This window comes from Haliaeetus albicilla, chromosome 2, assembly GCF_947461875.1.
Source record: "Haliaeetus albicilla chromosome 2, bHalAlb1.1, whole genome shotgun sequence".
NCBI classification, from domain to species: Eukaryota; Metazoa; Chordata; class Aves; order Accipitriformes; family Accipitridae; genus Haliaeetus; species Haliaeetus albicilla.
The window spans coordinates 16,895,422-16,920,070 of record NC_091484.1 but is presented as its reverse complement, the minus strand read 5'-3'; the positions used below and the strand labels follow the sequence as shown (position 1 = coordinate 16,920,070).

General features: G+C 37.6%; 1 protein-coding gene across 2 annotated transcripts in view; it reads right to left on the bottom strand.

Moving 5' to 3' along the window:
• ITCH (itchy E3 ubiquitin protein ligase) overlaps positions 1-24,649 on the bottom strand; it is a 66,215-nt gene that overhangs the window by 37,099 nt on the left and 4,467 nt on the right. For both annotated transcript variants that reach the window (XM_069807656.1, XM_069807666.1), the window contains exon 2: positions 1,666-1,756. In XM_069807656.1, coding sequence (XP_069663757.1) covers positions 1,666-1,735 — 70 coding nt within the window. In that variant the 5' untranslated portion in view covers positions 1,736-1,756. The remainder of the gene's footprint in view (positions 1-1,665; positions 1,757-24,649) is intronic.

Genomic DNA, 24,649 nt, shown 5'->3' with positions numbered 1-24,649 from the left:
TTTGTCACCCACCTCAGCTGCACTACATCCTTAAAAAAAGATGACTAATTCAAGCCCATATGGCTAATCTACCTAGATTCCCTTTATAGTCTATGCTCCTTTAGAGATTTAGAGAAGTAGCTTAGTATAAACTGCTCTGAACTGCTCCCAAGGGAAACTCTTTCTCTCTGTATTACAAATATCTTACAGAAATTAACTTCAATTAGTTAACATTAACTTTCACAAATAGCTCCCCTTCTTTTCCCCTCATGTGTCCAGTACTTCTATACTACAGCATCTTGTATCTCAACATCACTAGCTATCTCAAAGGCATCAAGACCCACTTTGAGGCAGCATAATCAGCACCTTGTACCTACTTTCAAGGTTCTTACCCAGACAACCTGAAAGATCATTTAAAACTAATGAAGACAGCAGAATGGGGTGGTGAGGGTAGGGCAGGTGGGGGGTGCTGTTTACAGAAATGTCTAATAAAAGGTTAATGTCTGCTTGCAAAGGAAATTGCTTGCAGACTGTGGCTGAACATCTTAATAGTCTCAATTCTAAGCACTGAGATATTTCTTCAACTTCACTTTCTTTGTGCGAGTCATAGGCCTTTAATGGAGCAAGCCTTAGTCAGCCATCACCACTTCAATCCTTAGCTCTGCTCTCCATAGCTATGTGGAGGATGTACTTCCTTCTAAACCTCTTCAATTTTCTCTTTAGTATCAACCTGTAGGGACAAGACTTCTCTTAAAGTCTCACAGCCTACTAAGAAAAAACAAGCTTGTGACCTCAGTGTGACAGCTAGAGCCAGTATAACTTACTCAGTTCCAACCTCCTCTCTAGTCTAAAGCTTTCCCATCTATTTTTGACAATTCTTTTCATCCCCACAATATCAGCTTTGTGAAGCTTCTGCACATACCCACATATCTTCCACACTGATGGTGCAAAATTTACCCTTGATGCTCGTAAGCATAGACCTGCATACATCTACAGGTCTCCCATTCCCAGGCTTCAGCTTTTAAGGCTTCAGTAAAATTTGTGAGAGCGCAAAAGTGAGGAAAACTTGGTCATTAAGTTTTAACAGTTGCTCTGCTGGTGGGGCACTACAAAAAGCAAAGCATGTCATGTAAATCCATTCCTATGCAATCTACAGGTGCTCACTTACAGTCATATTCTCACCAACACTTTTATTAAAGGTCTTTTACAATGGTGGCCATAAAAACATGTAACAAGGGAGAAGCAGTAAGTCAAATTTAATGAACAGCAGTTCAGAGTCACTTAGCTTGAGATGTAAAAAGACTGTTAGGAGAAAGTGTTAGATTTGGTACTACATCAAGTGTTAGTAACTGAAAGAAGTATCATAATACATTATTAAATTTCAAAGAGGACTGTTCTGTACAATTTACTTAACAGCATTCAAGAAGAATTATTCCTTCACTTTTATTTTTTTACACAAAAATGTATAATTTCAAAATAAGTTTTAGATAAAATCCTGAATAAAATAGCTATATTTCTGCCAGGTAATGATGGCATAACACCATCAATTTTATTGTGCGACTTCTCTTGGGTTTTGTACAACTCAAAACTTCCTGAAATGCAACATACTAGTAACTTCTGTTTAACTGTGGGAAAAACAGTTTTACATTTCTAACCAGAAAAGATATATCCTTTCAAAAGGCTTACCAGTGATCTGAAGCTGTGATTTCATGGAAAATCCACTGGATGGTCCTGCTCTGGACCCACTGCCAGCCATAATATGGACTGGATCTTGAATCTGCATGAAGAGACAATGTAAACATTTGAACCCTCAGAAACTCAAAAATTAAATCATCTGGATTTTTGACATGTAGATACATAATACTGCAAACAAACCCACCACACTGGTTCTCTTTCTAGATCCCTTCCATTTCCCCAAAGTACAGAAAAAGGTTTACAAAGGTCTGTACGGTTACATGATCTGTAAATATTCATGTCCTAGGCAAAAGAGGTCTTTTGATTTTGTCCCTTCAATTTGCCAATTAACTGAGAGTGAATGATGTTCTAATCGCAAAGTTTGCTGCACCTCTTATGTCTGAAAGTATCTGCCCATTCTGAAGTAATAAATCCTGGATAAGAAGTTTATCTTCCCATGACAAGTATTACTTGGTTTAAAAAAAAAAAAAGAAAGAAAATAAAAAGAAAACCACAATCCACAAGCATAGGGAAAAGGCTGAAAATGAATTATGAAATTAAAAAGGGAATTTCAAATTTGGAGAAACTTGCTTCTGACTGTCCTTTGTTTTCACTTGGTCAGATCAAGTCTACAGACAGGGGCTGTAATTCTTCAAAGCACTTCATTAAAAGAGGAAATACATCACTTCTGAAAGGGGGTAAGACAACCTTCATTTACAGTCCTACCTTCCCCCTTACCACACCCCAATCTTCACACCAATGCTAGCCTGATCCTCCCAGCACCAAAGCAAGCAGGTATTCCTACTATATTTTGAATTTAATTCAATTCAGTATTTGGTTTTGGGGGGCAGGGGGGGACAAAGTGGACAATATGCATCACATAGCTTTGATATAACAGACATAAATTAAATAGCGTGCTATTATATTAAAAAGACATCGCTTTGGAAATACCCAGGTATCCTTGCCTCCTATTAATTTTTAAAACACATTTTCAGCTCAACATCCCTTACCAACTAAACTAGATATAGAACTCTACAGCAGATTACCCTCTGAAAAATGAAGGGGTTACTGAAGACTCCAAATTACCTGCTGGATACAATTTCCAGACTACTTACTGCATCCATCTCATGCCATGTTCCCTCCTTTGTGCCATTTCCTCACTGCCTTCTGTGGTCATAACCTACTCCAAACCCATTCCTATACATCTGACCTATCTCTCTTTGGGCTCCCATCTATTGTGAGGCTCAGCTACTCTGGACAAGGGGTTGGCTAATCAGCATGTGCAGATCTCCCAGCCCAGTGCTGCACATCCTTGGTCAGCCACCAAATCTGAATCCCAGAGCAGATCAAACATCATGTGCCACCTCTCAGGTCATTTTCCGCACACAACATTATTTCCAACAAGGAAAGTAACATGTTAGCCTAAGCTGCTGATATCTGTATCCTGAGTACAAAAGGCTATACATATGAATTTACCAACTGGTAACACCACAAGCAGTCTAAACAAGTGCTTGTCTTATCCTCTGCATGCCATGCAAAACAGAATTTGTAAAAGGAGACCGGATCTGAATAACGCAACTTTCTTTTTAGAGGCTGCAATCTGAAGCAAAAGTCTGCATCCTGTGACAATTACTGTGAAATTGATAATTCCACAGGTATTTTGAGAGTGGTAAAATGGGAAGTTCTTGCATCCTACAGCTTGCTGATGCTAGTGTTCACTACTGGAGAATATGACTCCACTAAAAAAAGTACTAACAATTTGCTTAAATAATATATAGTGTTATTAGTGGAGTTCAGTACTGTTAATTACTAGATTCCTGATGTGAATCACACAAATCTAAATCCTGCTAGACTGAAAAAGCTTTTGATATAAGTATTTCAAAAGTAGTCTAAATTTAAAAGATTTAGAGGACAATTCTTAATTCTGATCCTGTGATTTGTTCTACCAAACTCACTAAGTATCCTTTATGCTTTAAGAAAGCAGTTGAATAGCATCTAGACCAATGTAGACATACTTGGATAGCAGAAAAGCTATTTTTCCACTTGGAGAAATAACACTGCACATAATACAAATACAGTTACTGAAGGTAATAATTTTTAAGTGAATTTATACAGTAAGCATATATGGCATACAACATTCATTGAGAAGCACATGTTAAAGCCAACTTTCCTTTCTAAGCTGGCAAAATACACTCATTAAGACAATTTTATTAATATTTGATTATTTTCATTGAGAATATGCAGAAAAATTTCTAGCAGCTTAATCACATCTGAAATGACTGTCCTGCAAATATTTGTTGAGTTAGCACATGTATATGTGCAAGTGTGTATGTAGTATGCATAGTTTTCACTAACAACTAGCTTAAGTAAAATTTCAAGAATCTATTGCCTCCCAATACTTCTAAAAAAAAAAACCAACCCCCAAACCTACATTATACATTGTTTAGGTCTCTCAGCTACCATAACATTTCTAATTATTTTTTAACAGTAAACCTGAAGAGTCTTATTTTATTGCACGCTTGCTAAAATGAAGAGGCTCTTCACTTAAGCAAGCTCCATTAGTTAACCAGGAAAGAGAAGGAGAGTTCCACAGGAAGAAGCAGAAAGCAACAATTTACCTGTGCCCTGCACTTCAATAGGCCTAGTTCTCTTTTAATTTTTTCGAATATCTTGACTCCAATGCCTCTTCCGCTCTCCTTAACTGCCAGCTGAGAAAGACTCAGCAAACAGAATAGCTGGTTCCAAGCCAGGCATCCAGCAAGGAACAATCACTGAACTCACATTGCAGCTTTTCTCTCAGCTGGGCACTAATTTAAGTCTCTTCCCTACCATGCATGTATATACTCTATCCAGATTTTTCATAACTCATAGAAATGTAATCATAACTCATAGAAATGTAATCAACTTTGATGCCTCCATCTCCATCAATTTTTAGCTGGAATGGATCAGCAATTAAGAAAGTTTGTAGTGCAAGACACAGGAAAAGAGGAAGAAGAGGGCAGAACAGGATTGGCAGGTAGAATCGTATACACCTCATTTTTTTAGGAAACGAGGCTGAAATACATTAATTAGTCAAATAAGAATCCATAATGATTAATGAACTACACTTTGAAGAAGTATAAAGAGATTGCAGAAGACAATAATCCCCAAAATCACACGCATCCAGCTGATTACTGCATTTAAACTTAATTTTTAGCATTTACCCCCTCTTCGTTTATATAACAAATACACACACAAATCTGCTAAGAAACTACTGTATTAAGAGCTATTTTTAATGTAACACTACATATGATTTCAACTCAAAACCAGCATAGGGCTACTTATAAACTTAATCACAAAGTAAGACAACATAGACTTTTCAAGCATCATTAAAATATTTCCATTTAGTTTTATTACAATAGAAACAATATTTAGGATTCTGTGAAAAGCAAATGTCTTTAAGCCAAGTGGTTCTGTCAGCAACTGGATGTGAACAGGTCATGATGTGTGAACAACAGCAGGCATTTTAACTGTACTAGACCTTCAGACCCCCTGCCATGAAAAGAAGTATAATAATTGCTTTCAAACTATGTTATAATCAATCATTTTATGAACAAAAATATAATTTGAGGAATCATTAAAAACTAGGTATATCTGCTTCATAAATTCATTGTAATGCAACAAGTACCTCCAGAAGTTGAAACTGTCATTCCAAACAACTGAGAATACATACTCAAGTTTTTTCTGCAGTAGAAAATTACACACACATCTTAATAAATATTTAGGGATTTGGATGGGGGGGGTGTCCCTCCTCATTTGGTTTTGTTTAAAATTATAGTAAGCTCATATTGCCATTTTCTCCCTCAGATGTTGCTACCTGCTTCCAAGAAACCTGCCACAAATTGAAATTTAGGAACATTAGTTGAAAGGTTTGAAAGCTGTGACAGAGAGCACAGGCCAGCGTAACAGACACTCAGAGCATGATCAAGTAAGTATAAGTTTTTTAGAAATGAACAAAACAAATTATTTGGCATATAAAAAGACATAATACAGAATTAATATCTTCTTGTCATTAAAAATAAACCATTCAAATGCTTGCCTGAATTTCTTTGTTGGCTGCATACCTACTCTCAGGTAGGTTTGTTTGTTTTTATAACATGCTACCATAATGTGTATATTATTAGATAAATTATGCTCAGCTTCATAATTGCATATGCCATTGTTTGTACTAAGGCAGGTTTGAACAAACATTGCTTAAAATAAATCCGCATCACAGTAGGAAACTTGGTCCACACATCCTTTTGGGATTCAGTTCTTCGAATTCCACCTATAAATAGAATGCTTTCTCAGAAGGCACCCCTGTGGCATGACCTGATGCTGTTAGGCCAAACTGCATCATCTTCGGTGGTATTTTAATCCAAGATAGCAAACTTCATCACCAGATTTTTCTGTGAGTGGTGTGGAAGAAAGAAGAAATTCTAGAGGAGCACAGCCCAGATGCTACAAACACTTTCAGAAAGGAAGGCAGAAAGGGAGGATCCTCATTTATTTTTCTTTTAAGAACTCATGAGAAATAGCGCAGAGAAAAGCAGCTTTGAGTGCTTCTTGGTTAAAGCAAAGTAAGGGAAGAGGTGGGAAGGAGCTTCTTACCCCACAAAATCAGGGAGTATAAACAGAAGAAAAATGCTATCAAAGGCTTGAGAGATCTTCAGAGCGTCACACCAATTTAACTTATGGTGACTTTTTCAACGATGGGATCCATCTGTTAAAGAACTGACTTATCAAAGAAGGTAATTTTTTTTCATATTTATTTGAAAGAACAGAAGACACAACCACATCAGAATGAAATCCTGTGACTGTGTATTATATATTATACATGCATAGCTTTGAATATATGTTGGCACATGCTCTTTATAATTTAAAAAATACTGAAATAATTGCACATTGTTGGCTGCTGTAAGCCTTATGTTTACTGATTAATTTTAAGAACAGGCTAAACTGCTCTTTACAGGTGTACCAATTCGAAGTGTATTTGCCATTTCAATAATCCAGTAAGAAAAAGCATAATGAAAAAATTTCTTTACCATAACTAGTAATTTTAACAATGGTTTTGAAAACCATTGTGTAACACAGGAATACAGACTTTTAGAAAAAGTGTAAAATATACAAAGTTTTGTTTAAAAAAACTGCATGTAACATGTCCCCTTTACTTTTTTTTTTTTATCAACAGGTATGTGAGTTACAGACAGTTAAGAAGAGATTAGACTAGATATTTCAGAAAAAGTTCAAGGTCACCTGTTTACACTAATACTGCACTTTTTTTTCTGTGAGAGAAATTAAATATGCATGCTTTCTTCCCTTCCCCCAGAACACTGAAGCCTCTTTTTAATTGAAGGCATGCATATTGTGGAAAAGTTTGTTTCTCTTAAATGTTAGATATAATTACCCAGTAAGCTTAGGCAGAGACAGCTAGTTTGGCAACTTACTTGTTTAGCAAATTTGCAGTTACTTTAACTGTTCAACTTTGAAGTAAAAAGTGGTTTGACAAAGCTGTTTTTATTGTTTTACATTTTTACCATTTTTTCCCCTAAAATAAATTTTAAGGAAATGGTCAGTTTTGACTAAACAAGTAAGAAGACATACAGAAAGAAACTGCTGAGTAATCAACCAGGAAGAAAAGAATAGACACAGATTATAAGAGTGTTGAGTACACATTGGAAAGGGAAGCAATTATGAGGTTTGCATCAAGGGATATTCATAAAAGGAATGGAAACAAAGAGAGTTTTAACAGCAGAATGCAGCTTAGCTCCCTTGGCCGTTACTGCATGTGAGCAGCACTACACCTATTTACCAAAAATGCAGTAAAATCAAAGTATTCTCTGCCATAATACATCTGTTGAAATTCAAAATCCAGATGCCTAAATTGTTTTTGGAGCAAATGTGAAGTACAGTGCATACTGGGTCCAAAAACAGACTCCAGGTTGAATTACTGACCTGTTGTTCTCAGATCGCCACTGCTATCAATAACTGTACTCACTAGATTAGAGCCAGCACTGATATGCCAGTTAGCACTATAGGCACACCTCCCTTTTGCTGTGTACACACTCAGTTTAACTATTTACAAAGCTAACATACAGGCAGCTGTTCCAATAAGAATGAGTGAGATGCAGACTCAAAGACAACAGTTGAGCCAATTCAATATACTAGCTAAAAAAATATTTGCGGGAAAAACAACTTAATCAGTTTGGGAAGCAACCCAAGTGACATGACCTTCAGAGGCTGCAAGGTGGGAAAAGCAAGATAGACAAACCACAAAACATAGGAGAAGAGGTGCCCAACTTCTGGCCTTTCTCTCCTATGGACTTGCTAATGAGAAATCCTTGACATTGAAGGAGAAACTTCATCCATTATAATGTCTTAAAAATGCGTATTTTACATTTTTCCCTAATTCATGTATACAATATATACGATCTACTGGACTTTTGGCTCAACACAGGAACCACTTTCTTGTTATATCTGCTTACAGACTATCATTTCTACACCCCTTCAAAGTACAGTGATATATTGGAGTCAGAAGTCACATCTCCTTTAAATCAACAGGTCTAATTATATTTTATGACATTATCTGTGTCTATTCTAAAGAACTACCATCCTGAATCTTTCTATTGGATGTTTTTCTGCTACAAGTAAACATGTCTTGTAGAGAATTGTAATGGAGATGTTAAGATTGGTATGAACAAAGAAAGAATGGAAACATGCGTGTATAAATCAGAAAAAACAGCAAAAAAAAAGGTTAAAAGAATGGCTTTTATTGATAACAAAGGACACTTCTTGCAGCAATAAAACTGAGTGTTTGTGTCAAGACCAGGATGCCTTCACTCTGATAAGAATACAGCACAGATGACTGGCCAGCAAAAGAGCCTGTGCTTTGAAGGGAGGAGAGTGCCAACAGAGTTACATCACATCACATATGTCATTCCTTTTCCTGTTAGCCCAACAGGAAAACATACTGTAGCTATAAAGATATGGATATTCCAAATAAGGAAAAAACAACTAGCATTAGCCTTCGCTTAAGATTTATGGAGGCTGAAGCCAGACTCTAAAGCAAAGGAGTAGCGTAAAACAACTCTTGACTCCCAGAGGATATAAAATATCCATCTATAAAGTAGTTTGCTGTCACCAAAAGGAACCTGAAGCATGATAAATAGTTGACAGATACCATTAGTTCCATCTTCCATGTTGCAGGTAAGACACACTGGCTATACCATCTCAACACACACAAACATCCTGGTGCTTGTGAGTACGAGTGTGAGAGAAAGAGTCAATGAAATGTATGAGAGAATGACTGTGAGTAGCTAAAACTGAGACTTTAAAAGTAAATACCACATTCCTTTCCTGTAAAGTCTCGCACTGAGTTTTGTTATACTAATTACCTGTGACCTCATATACAACATGAATGATAATCAGTCTGACACCATATTGATATCCTGCAACAGGATCAAAAGATGGCTCTATTCTGTGTCATGAACAGACTTAAAACTACTGTAGCAAAGACTAAGGAACTGCCGGTTAACGGCCTTAAATACCTTTTCTGAAAACACTTGGACAATTATTTATGCAACACTAATCCTCAGCGGTGATTCCTTGTTTTTCCTAAATATCTACCACTTCAGAGGAGAACTGAGCATGGGAAACTCTTCTGAATCCAAAGTTTCTAAGTTGGAAAAGCTGAAAAACATTTAACCTCACTATCAAAACAAAGAGATTGCCCAAGGAAAGACAGAATAACTCTGGAAACATTGTGGCCAGACACTCAGCAATATTCACACTGTAACTTTTACCTCAATACCAGGGATCCCCAATGTTCCTTATGCAAAGTGCGCAGATTAGAAAAACTGGTCCATCAACTTCAACCTGCAGAGAGAAATGCTCCCAACAACACTGCTTGCAATCCAAATTAAACTATGTCTTCAGGCCTCCCAAACCGAAGACTTACATCAAAATTATAGAGAATTCAGTCACTAGCATTTCTATGCACCAAGAAGACTGCTTGTATAACCTGCACCTCAGCAGAAATATTTCATATTACTTTCTTCTCCATACATATAGTATTTGATACTGAATAAAAGAATTGGAAAAAAGACATGTAAAGAAACAGTACTGCAATATAAAAAATTCAAAGAAAAAAAATCATGTAATTTGACATTTTTTCCCCCTTTCAGTAATACATCAGTAATTCCCCAACCACAAACTGTTCTTAGACTAAAACTGTGGCAGGCAGGACAAAAGGGACAGAACAGGCTTTGCCACCAACTCGGATAACTTGCCAATGAATTTCCTTCCTAACTAAAAGGATGTTAGCTTTTACTAACTTTTAAGAAATTATCAAAGAGAGGAAAAAAAGACAAAAGTGTACATGAACATCATACGCTTTTTGCTTGATTCCAAAAAGCCTGGCAAGAAAAGCCACTGCAGAGAGCTGCACGAGATAATTAAAACCATTTGTGAAAACAAAGAGATAGTCTATTTTTATTTCAGCCATTTCCTTCTCACGGTATAATTCATTTCAAAGAGGACAACAATTCATATGTGCAAACCACTAAGCTAAAACTGATTCACTGCTGTAATCTTAGAAATAGAGCAATACTTAAAATGGCTGGTTCTTAAATACCACTGTTGGAAAACATGATATATTAAACGTGGCATGCATGTTAATTAAACTGGTAGTAGGAAGACAGGAGAAGACAGTGAAACTGGCGTTGTTGTAACTACCACAAACTTAAACAGATTTTTTAACTGCTGGATTTACTGGGATTAACTGGACATTAAGTGGATTAACCCCTGCATTTTACAGCTGCTGCTTTTAGAAATTCATTTTGGCCTTTTAAACTCTTCTAAAAAAAATCTTTTGTAATATTATACTTTCAACACAATGCTGCATTGACTCAGAACTGCGTTTCATCTTAATACTTCTGTGATGAGGTTTTAGGAGAATTTTTCAGTAGTAGTACACAATTAGAACAATGTTACAATCTGTGGACTGGAAAGTAAGCAGTTACCTTGGTACTGGCAAAACAAGACAAATCACTTTTCATTCAAGAAACCAGATATTCAAGCCTTTTCCTTTTATGGCTGAAAGTACTCAGGTGTTATCATGGGCTGACAATACATTCACAAAGTAAAAGTTCGTTTATAAGGGTTTGTGCTCTTTTATCCATTTCATGATGGGCAAAACTATTTTCCTAGGCCCCCTCTTCTGGAAGCTTACCCTACACATCAAGATTTGTAAATCACTGTTGGTTGCCTTTTCTTAATGGAGTAACAAATCCCTAAGGGTATGAGTACAGAACATTCTTACTTAACTTATCAAAGACAACTAATCAAATTTAGTCCCAAACCTGTCTCCATAGTAGGTGGCTGTATTAGATTTACATGGCATGGTTTTGGTAGCAGGGGGGCTGCAGGGGTAGTCACTATGAGAAGAGACCAGGGGCTGTGGCCATGTTGGACAGACCCAGCTCTAGCTGGCTCCAAAACAGACCCACCACTGGCCAAAGCTGAGCCCATCAGCAATGCCAGTAGCATCTCTGTGATAACATATTTAAGAAAAAGTAAAAAACACTGCACAGCAGCTGTGTGAGAGAGGAGTGAGAAAACGTGAGAGGAACAACTCTGCAAACACCAAGGTCAATGAAGAAGGAGGGGGAGGAGACGCTTCTGGCAACAGAGCAGAGATTTCCCTGCAGCCCATGGAGAAGACCGTGGTGAAGCAGGTTGTCCACCTGCAGCCCACAGAGGACCCCACACTGGAGCAGGTGGATGTGCCCTGAAGGAAGCTGCAACCCACAGAGAGCCTACAAAGGAGCAGGCTCCTGGCAGGAGCTGCAGTCCATGGAGAGGAGCCTGTGTGGGAGGAGGTTTTCTGGCAGGACCTGTGGACCCTGAGGAACCCATGCTGGAGGAGTGTGTTCCTGAAACACTGCACCCCATGGAAAGGGACCCATGCTGGAGCAATTCTTGAAGAACTGCAGCCCGTGGGAAGGACCCACATTGGAGAAGTTTGTAAAGGACTATATCCCACAGGAGGAACCCCAGGCTGGAGCATGGGAAAAGTGTGAGGAGGAAGGACTGGCAGATACAAAGTGCTACAAACTAACCACAACCTCCATCCCCTATTCCCTGTGCCACTCAGGGCAGGGAGGAGGTAGAAGAGTTGGGAATGAGGAGTGAAGTTGAGCCTGGAAAAAAAGGGGGGAGTGAGGGGGAAGGTGTTTTTAGTTTTGTTTTTATTTCTTTCTATCCTACTCTATTTTTAATTGGCAATAAATTAATCTTCCCCTAGTCAAGTCTGTTTTGCACATGATGGTAACTTGAGAGTGATCTCTACAGCTTATTTTCAGTCTTATTTTCTTCCCCTTCCGGCTGAGGAGGGAGAGAACAGCTTGGTGGGCACCTGGCAGCCAGCCATGGTTAACCCATCACACTGGTCTACTGTGACCAGCCCATTTCAGTTGCACCCCATTTCTTTCAGGATGGTTTAAAGGAACTTCAGCTTCCAACGTACAAACTAAACTCACAGTCTGAAAACTACCAGCTGACAGTATTATGATCAGAGTGCTTATGCCCTGAAGAGGTGAAGGTTTCAGAACTGGGGGTTCTGGATTGACTACATATTGACTACATAGTGAACCAACTTCTCAGAATGAGCAATACCAAAGTTCCTCTGCCCTTACACAATTCCTGTTATTAGGACTGTTAGACTGTTATTATAGATCTCTAACAAAAAGGCATCAAGTTCTAGCAATTAAAAGTCTCACATCTTGTAGAAATTAACTACAGAATTCTTCTACTTCCTTGCACTGTGAACCATGACCTATATGGAGCTTTGCAGAAACAGAGGTTAAAAAAAAATAATCTGTGCTGTATCTTCAGGGACAGCCTTCCTCAGAGAGGAATAAAAGACAGCTACGAAGACTGAAGCAATGTAATCGACAGACATTTATTGACAGAGCCCTAAGGGGCAAAAAACCCTTTCACATTTCACTTTTAAAAAACAACATTGTTTTATTTCCAGGTTTCTAAAAAGAAAGTACCTACAAAGTATAAACAACATTTTCCAGTGGTAACATTAGAAGAAAATTTTCTCAAGGGAAAAGCAGATAGTGTGGCCAGATAGTTACAAGCAGTCACTGTTAAACTGTGCACTAACAGTAAGCTGGCCCAGTATCCAAAAGCATTTAGTGCTTTCTTTGAATTGCAGCTGCTTCAAAAACACAATATTCTACAGCATGCGGCCTTGGTTATGGTTTACCTGAGTAAGATTGTACCCTAACTGTAGAAATACATGCATTTGTTTTGTAATTTGGAGATTGTGTTTCTCAACACTACTCAAATTCTATCACAAAGGACAACTCTGAGCACAAAGAAGTACTGAAGAGAAGTCCAAGATAGTTACAAAACAGAGTTGCCAAAAGCAGCAATATTTTTTGTTCTGTCTTCCCTACAAAATCGCATTTAGCCCTACAGCTATGTTTATGCTTCAGCTGGCTCTGGGGCTAAGAGGTTCCTACAAAGCAAAAATCGCAGTCTTGAGCATCTCAGTCAAATATTAATGTTGGTGTAAGCAACAGGTTATTTTAAACCTTACCATTAAAGCATGAAAGGGAAATCTTCTGAACAACTTTACCCAGTCTCTTTCTGCCTGTTGCTATGGGAAGGGGAAGGAAAGAATTTATCATCTGGAGGCCTCCACTTATCACTGCTTTAGCTACGTGACACAGTAGTGAGAAGAGATGGTCACGCAAATCCACAAGCCATAAGCTACTTATTCATGTTATTCAATTAATTTTTAATTAGGGCAATGAAATAATCTTAATGTGATCACTCAGAGCAAAAACATTTAAGTCAAAATTGTAAGCTATTTTTTCCCCTTTAAACAATTCTCTTACTTGTAATCTATTAACTGATGATTGCCTGCAAGAGGTATTTCAAATCACCTCCCTTTTACCCATCTTTTTGCAGTTTTAACAGTTTGCCTGAAATGCAAGAAGTTAGTAGGAATAGTCAGGAAAAACACAAATTAACATTTCCATATTTAAAACAAAGATATTCAAGGATTAAAAGTTATTTCACAGAACACACATGAATAAAACTTGAAAAAATAAAAAACGTACCACAAACCCCAAAATTTTGCCTGTTATGAAGTGCGCAGAAAATTAAGGACAGGGATACAAAATACATAGAACAGTCACTGACTTTAAAGTCATGGTACAAAGTCTTGTGAAAAATTTCACACAGGATGAGAAAAGTTTGCTTGGTTTTACTCTCAGACATATCTGAACATAGTTTAAACAACTGTCAAGCAGCATTTATATCTTCTCTCTCAGAACCTTCCTATGTATATTTTTGTTCTCCCCTATGCTGTGCATTTAAAAAAAAACTATCTAAAAATTATCTGAAAGTAACATAAATGAAAATGTGTTACTGAAAGAGCATATGAGGAAACAAGGGTATCTTAAAATGAGAACACACTTCTATGAATTACTTTCTAATTTCCTTCCAAATGTTTTTTTTTATAGAACCGCACAATAATTTAGGCTGAAAAGGACCTCTGGAGGTCATCCTGTCCAACATCCTCCCAAAACAGGGCCAACTTCAAAGTTAGACCAAGCTGCTCAGTGTCGCATAAAAACGTTCAGTTCACTAAACTAGCAGCAAGATACAAATTGTAATAAAGTTATCTCAATAGATATTCAAGTTTCCGGATACACTGACAACAAAATGAGTGGCTCTCTGGTTTTACACTAATGCATACCCTATTTTCCTAACACATAAATGTGCACAAATGCCTTACATTCTTAGCATTTCAGGCCTTTCACATACCCCTGCTATACTGCTACTAAAACGTATGAAGAGAAACAAAATATACCTAACATGAAAGTTCATATATGAAGTTACCTAAAGATGCATTCCTTAGAAATTTTATTCCTCTTGATATTTGCAATAATAGGGAGAAATAGAGTGAATAAAGAGAAACAGGTGAACTCCAAAGACAACTGCCTCTTCTACCCTAAGCAGTCACTTTCCAGTCAAGTTCAATTACAAGCCAGCTTTCATTTCTTAAGATATTTCTCACAGTCAAGATAATTTACTTCTTTCAGGACTTCATGCAAACCATAAATCAAACTGCTTTACTAAAACCAGAGGGCAAATCTAATAGTTCTAAAAATAAAGAAAAACATTTTACATGACAAGATTTATTTTGTTACTTGATTTAATGCTTAGAAATGTAATAATTTTTCCAGTATATGTTTGTACATTTATTTTATATGGCTCTCAGTTGAAAGACTGAGAAGAGCTTCTAAGCTAACTCCTTCTGAAGCATTCTCCATCCCACTGTTTTCCAAGAATAGTTTTGCGTTTAATGAATGTAATAGCTAGTCCTTTAACACCTTAGGATGTGTTTCCCTGCACGTTTTGTTAATAAAAATCCATATAAACACTTCCCTTTCTGTCATTCTAGGTTTCTTTTTCGTTTGTTTCTTTTTTCTTCTTGAAGACTTTTACTGCTTCTTCATTTTCTACACTTGTTCATATTGTACACATTCAAGGAAAATTAAAATAAATCCTTTCTAAAAGTTGTATTTAAAAATAGAAATAGGTCTATTCCCTTTTAGCTTGTATTAGCTTATTGCATTGTCTTATGGCTTCTAAGCTTCACTGAGGGAAATACTTGCCAAAACAGATTCCTATTGTGTTACAGACAGATTTTTCACCTCTTGTACTCTAATCTTTCTAAAATCTCCTTGCACACACCTTTCAGAAATATTGTAGTCAACCTGTCTCTTTTTTGTTACGGTGTCTTTTAGAATGGCAACAGCCTTTTTCCAGTGATGACAGTCTTTGAACTCTCACTGTATCTTCCTTAATCTGATTTGCTGTAGCTATGTCCACATCAGCAAGCAGTGCAATGTAAAAGAAGTGGAGCTAGGAAGTAAGACAGGTCTGTAGAACTAATACCAACATTGTATACATTCCTGGAGTTTTATTTTGGAACAGCTCTGCTCTGATCCCATAGCCCCACACCAGTTGGACTGCAGCTTCCAGTTTAGTTTTATCCAAAAGCAATTCAACTTCCTTGATCCAAGATCATTTCACCTGTCAAATCAAAGTGCAGTCTGTGAGAACAATCAGGGGATTAATTTCCTTGTCCAGATAAAAACAATTAAAACACTAATGCAGATGCATTCCCTGTTTCCCCTTCACCTATTCTTCTCTGGTATGCATTCTGGCCATATGGAAAACCTCCACGGGTCTAAGTTACGTCCACTGACTCAAGCTCATTCTTTTGCATTACTTCTGTTCTCTTTCTTTAATTCTGTGAATGTTGATATAAGTATTTTCACGCACAAGCATGCTTAGTCACTAAGACTTCTACCTTTCACTCTGTTTTGACAGTTTCAAAGGAGATTCTTTCATAGAACACTTTCCTTTATAAAAAAACTCCAAAGTTTCCCACTCTCCATCATTGGGACAGATCTGCCTTTTCCCTTCTTCTGCACAAAATCTAGGCTAGAAAATTGTTTCTGCAAAACTACTGGAAAGACATGACCACAGCAATTAAAACTAAGTAAGTAATAAGGATCTTTTTAGTCAAATAGATTAAGATTGCATTTAAAGCATATATCTATTTAACTTGAATTATTAATGCTGTAGGTTAAAAAAAAACTCTGTCATAAAGCACAAAGTATTTGTGTCTTCAAATAGGGTAACAGATTGTGTTTCTCTGAGGCCTAAGCAATGAGCTGGGCCACAGAACTACTGGTTTCATGTGGAAGGAAGACCAGTAACTGAGTACCACTACCTGTGTAAACACAAACGTTTCTTTTTACAGGGAGGATAAATTTCAAGAAGTATTAAGCATCTACAGAGATGCTGAAAAACTCTTTTCCCATTCATTCTATGCACTAGAGAAAGTCATTCACTAAGACTAAAATTTCTGACAAATCTCTGAAGTCAAGTTTGAGCTCAGTGAAGCCCATACCGTGCCACGTAAAAGTGAAAAGGTCACTCAACTCCACTGAGCAACTTTCCACATTCCCGGGTACTGTAAAGAGCAAATGTCACTCCTTTCTTCAAAAGAGCAAGAAGGATGATCCGAGAAACTACAGGCTTGTCAGTCTCATCTCAGTCCCAGGGAAGGTGAGGGAGCAAATTCTCATAGGAACCATTTCCAAACATATTCCAAACCATTCCAAACATATTCCAAACATTTCCCAACAAACATGGAGAAGAAGGTGATTTGGATTAGTCAGCATGGATTTATGAAGGGGAAATCATGTTTGACCAACCTGACAGCTTTCTATGACAAGATGCCTTGGTAGTCAAGAAGACAGCAGTGGATGCTGGTTATCTTTGACACTGTCTCCTATAACATCCTCATAGACAAGATGAAGTATGGGCCAGACAGAGGACTGCGGGGTGGACTGAAAACCTGGCTGAACTGCACAGCTCAAAGGGTTGTGATCAGCGGTACACAGTCCAGTTAGGGGCCAGTCATTAGTGCTGTACCCCAGTTATACATACTTGGCCAATACTGTTTAACTTCTTCATTTATGACCTGGACAATGGGACCAAGCTCACTCTCAGCAAATACACTGATGAAACAAAAGTTCCACAAGGTGAAGTGCAAAGTTCTGCACCTGGGGAGGAATAAACCCATGCACCAGTAAAGGCCGGGGGACAGCTGGAGAGAAAGCAACTTTGCAGAAAACACTGGTTTGTTGAACATGAACTAGCAATGCTTCCTTGCAGCAAAAAAATAAAAGGGTCACCAACATCCTGGGCTGCATTAGGAAAAGCATCACTAGCAGGATGAGGAAGGTGGTCCTTCCCCTCTACTCAGCACCGGTAAGACCACATCTGGTGTGATAGTGTGTCTACTTCCAGGCTCCCTGTCGTGGTTTAACCCCAGCCAGCAACTAAGCACCACGTAGCCGCTCACTCACTCCCCCCATCGAGTGGGATGGGGGAGAAAATTGGGAAAAGAAGTAAAACTCGTGGGTTGAGATAAGAACGGTTTAACAGAACACAAAAGAAGAAACTAATAATGGTAATGGTAACGCTAATAAAATTACAACAGTAATAATAAAAGGATTGGAATGTACAAATGATGCACAGTGCAAATCCTCACCACCCGCCAATCGACACCCAGTTAGTCCCCAGAATGGCAATCCCCCTGCTCCCACTCCCCCAGTTTATATACGAGATGGGACATCACACGGTATGGAATACCTCGTTGGCTACTTTGGGTCAGCTGCCCTGGCTGTGTCCTGTGCCAACTTCTTGTGCCCCTCCAGCTTTCTTGCTGGCTGGGCATGAGAGGCTGAAAAATCCTTGACTATAGTCTAAACACTACTTAGCAACAACTGAAAACATCAGTGTTATCAACATTCTTCTCATACTGAACTCAAAACATAGCACTGTACCAGCTACTAGTAAGACAGTTAACTCTATCCCAGCTGAAACCAGGACACTCCCCAAGAGCGACATAGACATACTGGAGCGACACCAGAGAAGAGCCATAGGGATGATTAAGTGATTGGAACATGGCATATGGGGAGAGGCTGAGTGAGCTAGAATTGTTAAGCCTGGAAAAGAGAATGCTCATGAAGATCTTATCAGTGTGTGTAAATACCTGAAGGGGATATAAAGGGTTAAAAAAGATGAAGACAGCAGTGCTCAGCGAGGGGACAATAGGCAGTGGGCACAAATTAAAATACAGGAAATTCCACTTAAAAACAGGGGATTTAGTTACTTATTTTACTGTGAGGTGGTTGAACAGTGAAGAAGCTTGCCAAGAGAGGTTAGGTCACCATCCTCAGAGATATTCCAAACCCAACTGAACACATTACTGACCACTCTAACTGGCCTTCCTTTAAGCAGATGGGTTTGGACCAGACAATGTCCAGAAGTCCCTTCTAAACTCAATTATTCTGTGATTCTTTAACTTCCCTAAAACAAACTCAGTAATTCCTGTTGTACCTGTCCTGTCCTTCCTGCTTACTTTTAAGTCTCTGTCTTGTAACAGATTCTTCCTCTAAAGAGACATCTATCAAGTTGGTTATATACTTTGCTGTTGTTTGGTTTTGATTTTTTTTTTTTCAAACTGAGGTTCCCTTTCAGTGCCCAGTTATTGATTACAGCTTAAGTTTTACTAGTTTGAATAGAAAGGCACAGACTGCATAAGTCAGCATGTACCTTCTTCAGGTTCAGTCATCCTCATCTCGAATATCATCTAATTTCTGCAGCTTTTCCCAAGTCCTATATTAAAATTCAATGCACAAGCCTACACTAGGTATTTTTTCTCACTTTAAACTACTTCCATTTACCTTATTGCTACTCTCTATTAAAAAGAGCAATGCAATACAGCTTGAGTCAATCTTCTACAAAATGCCCAAGACTGTACATAGCAAAGTGTTAGCTAGCTGCAATTAATGACAATCGGGTAATATGAAACTGAAAAACATGCAAAAATCAAGGCCAAGTTCAACTGTCCCAAGAGAAAGAATGCTATTGTACACTTCATATGCACACTGCTTTCCTGGCTTATTTTAATCCTCTTTTGACCCAATAAGAAACCTCATAAAATTTTCACATATCACTGCCTTGGAACCTGTGTTGTCCCTTCATAATTTATATAACAGAGATGGGGAAGTCATTGAATATCATGGTTGATAGTCTGTTTATTCAAAAAGACATTTTACTTTGCTATTGGCACATGTCCAACTGTTCATACTTTTAAGAATCCCCTTCATTTTAACTCATACGGTGATAACTTTCCAGAGCAACTCTGGACAGTTACCCATATGTTGCTCCGTATCTCTTCCATGTGTCTATAAAGCCTCTGTCCCAATCTCTGCAGTATTTTCAATCAAACTAATTACTCTATTTTACATTAGAAATATCCTGTGTGTGACAAATTTGGGCAGGAATGTCACTTAAAGGATGCTGATCCTCTAACAGTTTCTAAAAGTTTCTTCTAGGTATCTATATAAATTAATCCAAACCTCAGTGGGAAAGAATGGCAATGGAGTTTCACTTATGATACTAAAACCAAACAAAAATGATGCTGCCAAAAATCCCAATGATATATACAGGTAACTTGATCATGGAGGCATAATATAGCTGCATACCAGTCTGACAAATTCACATCAACGTGCTGTTCTACCACTTTAGCCTTATGGTTTTAACATATCCACTAACTTTCTCTCATTTCACAGTTCCCAATGCATACATTTATCTCCCCTACCTCATTATTACTAAAATACCCACATAGCATCACAGTTCAGATTACAGTTTTATGTTATTTCCCAATTAAAAAGGCAGAAATCATTAAACTTCATGAGCACATTTCAAAAACTGCAGGACTTAATTTGATGCTCATGTGAAGAGTGATAAAAGACTGATACTAGCAGATATGTTGGAGAACCACTTGAGCTTTAACTAATTTGACTGGTTATTTTGTGATTTGGCACCAGAAGACGACTTATGTTTTTGTATTACAGCTATTTTAAAATGTATTTCAAAGGCTTTACTTTTGAAGTGTCAATGAGAAACAATCTCTATATTATAATCTCTGACAGTAAAACAAAATACAAGGCCACCATCTTCTGTTTCACCATCCACCTTGCAGCTCTTAAACATGTCACTTTAGAAGCAGTTATACATTCAGTTATTAACAGAGGACAGTGTCTGCAGAGGATTTCATAATCTCTGGCCATTAGTTTTTCTTCTTGTTTACAGCTCAATGCTTGCTTCAACATATTTCCCCATTCCATTCTCAGCGCTACATTTCATTATCAATGGTTCATACACACCGTTATTCAAACAAACCTACATAAAGTTTTAACTCGGGGGAAGGGGGGTGAAGATGAAAAAAAACCAGAAAGCTTGACTATTAAATTATACTATTACCTGTATTCATTACTAAGAATGACAACTTCACCTGCCATCACAATTGTTTTAAAGATTGTTTTTAAAAGTAGCCTTTTGAAAGGCTGTTGTTTACCAGCAATCTATAAACCCAGAACTAAAACCAGATCCTGTCACCTGGAAGACTCAAGTCTAACAGATACATTTTTCAAAAGCATAATAAAGCAGGTATCTACATTAACCTAAACATGATTCTTTAGTATGTTGTGTAGAGAACTGTACAGCACCCAACACACCTTGTTTTAAGAGTGTTCAATAGCATTGAAGAAGGTTCACACGTGTACAAAGGTGCTTCCCTCTGGGGGTATAACAATGAAGAGAGCCCCAGATACACCTCTGTTTCTTTGCTCCCAAGAACACAGATAAAAAGGGCCACGGAGGTGTCAGTAGAAAGATACTGGCAAATTATATTGTCTGACAAAAACTATCTTGCTAAACAGATTGTCACTGTAGGTACCTGTGCAATAAACCAAATCAAAACAGACTGCACAAATCTGCAATTCAACCTGGCAAGGCTCATGAAAGAAATGATGAATCATTCTCTACTCCCAGTGACAACCAATCTCAAATTTGCTGATTATTTGAAATATCTTGAAAGAGAAAGTTCTTTGTCACTTGCTGCTTGTACTTGCTTTAGCAAATTAGATGGTCTAAGACACAGTGCCTCTTGATTAACTTTGCCTCAGCTGTAAGAACAAGAACTACTGTAGCCAATGCACTGAAATTCTTACAGTTAACTAGTTACCAAGGTATGAATACACATACATTGATCCATAAGAAAGATAAGCTGTTTCTCTGAATACCCTTAAGCATTACAAACAATCAAAGAAACTAGAACTGGAAATCTAGTATTTGCAACAAAATGATGTAATATTCCTGTGTGCTAAATTCAATGCCAGCCAGAAATAAAGGTTGCATATCTCCAACCTAAATTATGCATTACTAAAGTAAAGCATACAAATCCAAAAGATGTAATGGAAATGAGAATTTCTGGGGGGAAAAAAAAAAATTGAGATTATTTAAGTAAACACTGAGGTATCAGAAAGTCTGCTATGGGTCACTGTCTTTTTAAAACAGCAAACTGCTGCTAACATAATCTTGAGTTCCAGGGCAATCATCTTCATGTTTTCTAATTGCAACAGAAGTCCATCACCTGCTTCCTATGAATCTTTTGTGAGTGACCAGATGGCAACATGAAACCATAGCCAGGAGTGGACAACACAGCCATCCCAACCCTGCAAAATGCAACTGCTTGCTACATTCCAGCTCATGCTTCTCTGAAAAATAAAACAGAAACTATAGGAAAAAGATGGCTTAGAACTGCACCACTATTTCAATATTCTCAACGCTTCTATTTAACTTGGTTTTTATGAGACTGCCCTAAAACCCTTTTGCCTTTTATCAAAAGATAAAGTAGACTTCTTTTCTGAAATCTTGGGTTACCCAAGACTTCTGACCGTAGTCATAAATAAAATCCTTGAAGTAAGGTTTCAGTCTTTACATCCTAGATCTTCTATATGAAGAACTGACAATTGTACATTTAAAAAAAGAACAGGATTACCTGCCAACAACAAACATTAATTGCGTCCTTCGATTTCAAGGGAATTGCCACACAACAGGGATACAACTTAAAGCCCACAGGTCTGTGAAGAAGCTTAGAATGATCTCCTAAACTAAACTTGACAGTGAGCCAGAGATAACTGTACAGTAAGAGTGACAGCAATACAGTTGCTGCAGCTATCAGGGGAGCACAGATGGTGAACTTGACTCTGGCAGCTTGATATTGCTGAAGGAGTGGTTCCACCTTCCCCTTTACGCTCCTCCCAGTCACATAGTCCTTCCCTATCTTTGTGCCAATTCTAGTGCTAAATTGACACCCACTGACCTGTTTAAATCCAGTAAATCTTCAGGGGAAAAAAAAAAGCCTAGGGCCCCTGATAACTGCAAAACAATATTTTTTTTAATAAAATAGGCATACTTTGCATGCCCTGTCAAAGTATTCTATACAAGGAGTGTAATTCAGTGTGAACACACTTATTACACCATACATACACCCCTTCATGGGTCACCCGTCCATGCATTATGTGGCAAACCAAAAACATACTCACATACTGGAGTAGAAGTATAGGCCCATAAGCTTATAATGCTCTGTAATGACCTTCATCAGCAAAGCATTCTTCCAGATACAAACCCTGAGTCTATATCATGTGAGTTCTAACAATTGTTCTTCTAAATTTTGTTCAGACACTTTTTTAATTTAGTTTGTAATGCATGAGAGCCTTACCACTTCTGATTACAAGTTACAAAGGCAGAAATACAAAATACAAAGTACAGTGTTTACTATTTTTATAAAAGGAAGTGAAATTCCAAAAAGCAAAGAAATCCCAGCTGTAGCACAGGCTTCTAGAACTCACAATAGATCCTATCCCTATCATTACTGTCTACAAAGTCACTCCCCTCCCAACTCCCACATCGTCCACCCTTAACTGTGATTTTCATTTTATTGGTAGCTTCTACACTCAAATGTACAGTTCACTATGAAGTTCGCAGCTTTGAATCGAACACACACTAGTCTGAAAGTGTTTCCACCTCTAATATCCCCCATCAGGACAGTATTATTTTGTTCAGACATTCACATCCCAGATGAAAGCAAGACTTTTCTTAAATGTTATCTTTTGCTTTAACAACTCAAATTGTCACTAATGCCATAAAAGTCTTGTAGTTCTGAGGGTCTGATGAGGGGTGGAAAGGAAAGGAAGAAAGTAATGATATGCCACACCTCACAGGACTATGTTTAAAACCTTTAAACCATTGAGAATACTTAAATAAACCAGCAGCAGTGTCAACAGGTTTCCACACAGAGCAAATCCACTTGCCCAAATCAGATTTCAGAACAGGGGTTAAATACACTGATTCAATGGGTGCACAAAAAGAAGAACAATGAGAACACCATTGCCTTGTGATAGTTTATTCATTGACCTGAACTACATTTGGTTCAGGCAAGTGTTTAACAAATGTAGCATTGCTCTGGAAATTCGTCATTCTAATATACAGCACATGCCATGTTTGCAAAAAAAAAAAAAAGATATGCTAATGTTTTACTGGTAAAATCAATTTAACAAGCACAAAATGGAGTATGCCAATTATTTGCAGAAGTACTGCCCATTGATCATAAGTCTTCCTCTGTATCTTTAGGTGATGAACACTTTTAAATGGAATTAGAAATGTTACACATGGCCAGTATTTACTAAATAACACAATGCAAAAAACCACCTGAAAACACAGGTGACAGCTATTTAGTTTGGATAGCTATAGAAACTTTTAATGTAGAGTGAGGTGGTCAAAGCATTTTCCTAAACCTTCAGCATTTCCCTCCTCTTTCCTGTTACCATTATACACATTATTCCCCTTCAAACAGCTGGAATAAGAAGCTGCTTTGAAGACTGCATCATTGATGACAACACATGCACTGGATGAATCGCATACGTTTATATTACATAAGCAGCCTTGCTATCCTTATACAAAAAACAAGTCAGTATAGTATCACACTGTTACTTTTTATCTTCTAAGCTTCTGCATTTTCTTTTTTCTCACTTCCTCTCTAGAGTGAAGTGCCATTCATATGCAGTATTGCCCCAGAAGGTCTTAACTTTAATAGGTAGGAAAAATGGTGTTCATCTTCAGGTAAGATCTAGTGAAAATATGCAGCTCATCACTTTCATAGAAGTTAGCAAGCAGGGTCAAAGATTAGACCAAACACATTATCACCTTATGAACATTTTTATATATTAATCCCCACATTTTTATCTAGTCTGAAATGATATATTTACAGCAGTAGGAAATACACATATACCTATATATGCAAGGCACACATATACTTGTAGAAGCAAGCCCTATGAAGAGAAATTAATCAGAGTGATCCAAAGGTCAATTAATTCAGGCTCTGACAAGGCAAAGTATAAAGAACAAACTCACTCCATCTAGCTGCTTTGCAAATAAATCAAGAGAAGAGCAGCTCATGGCA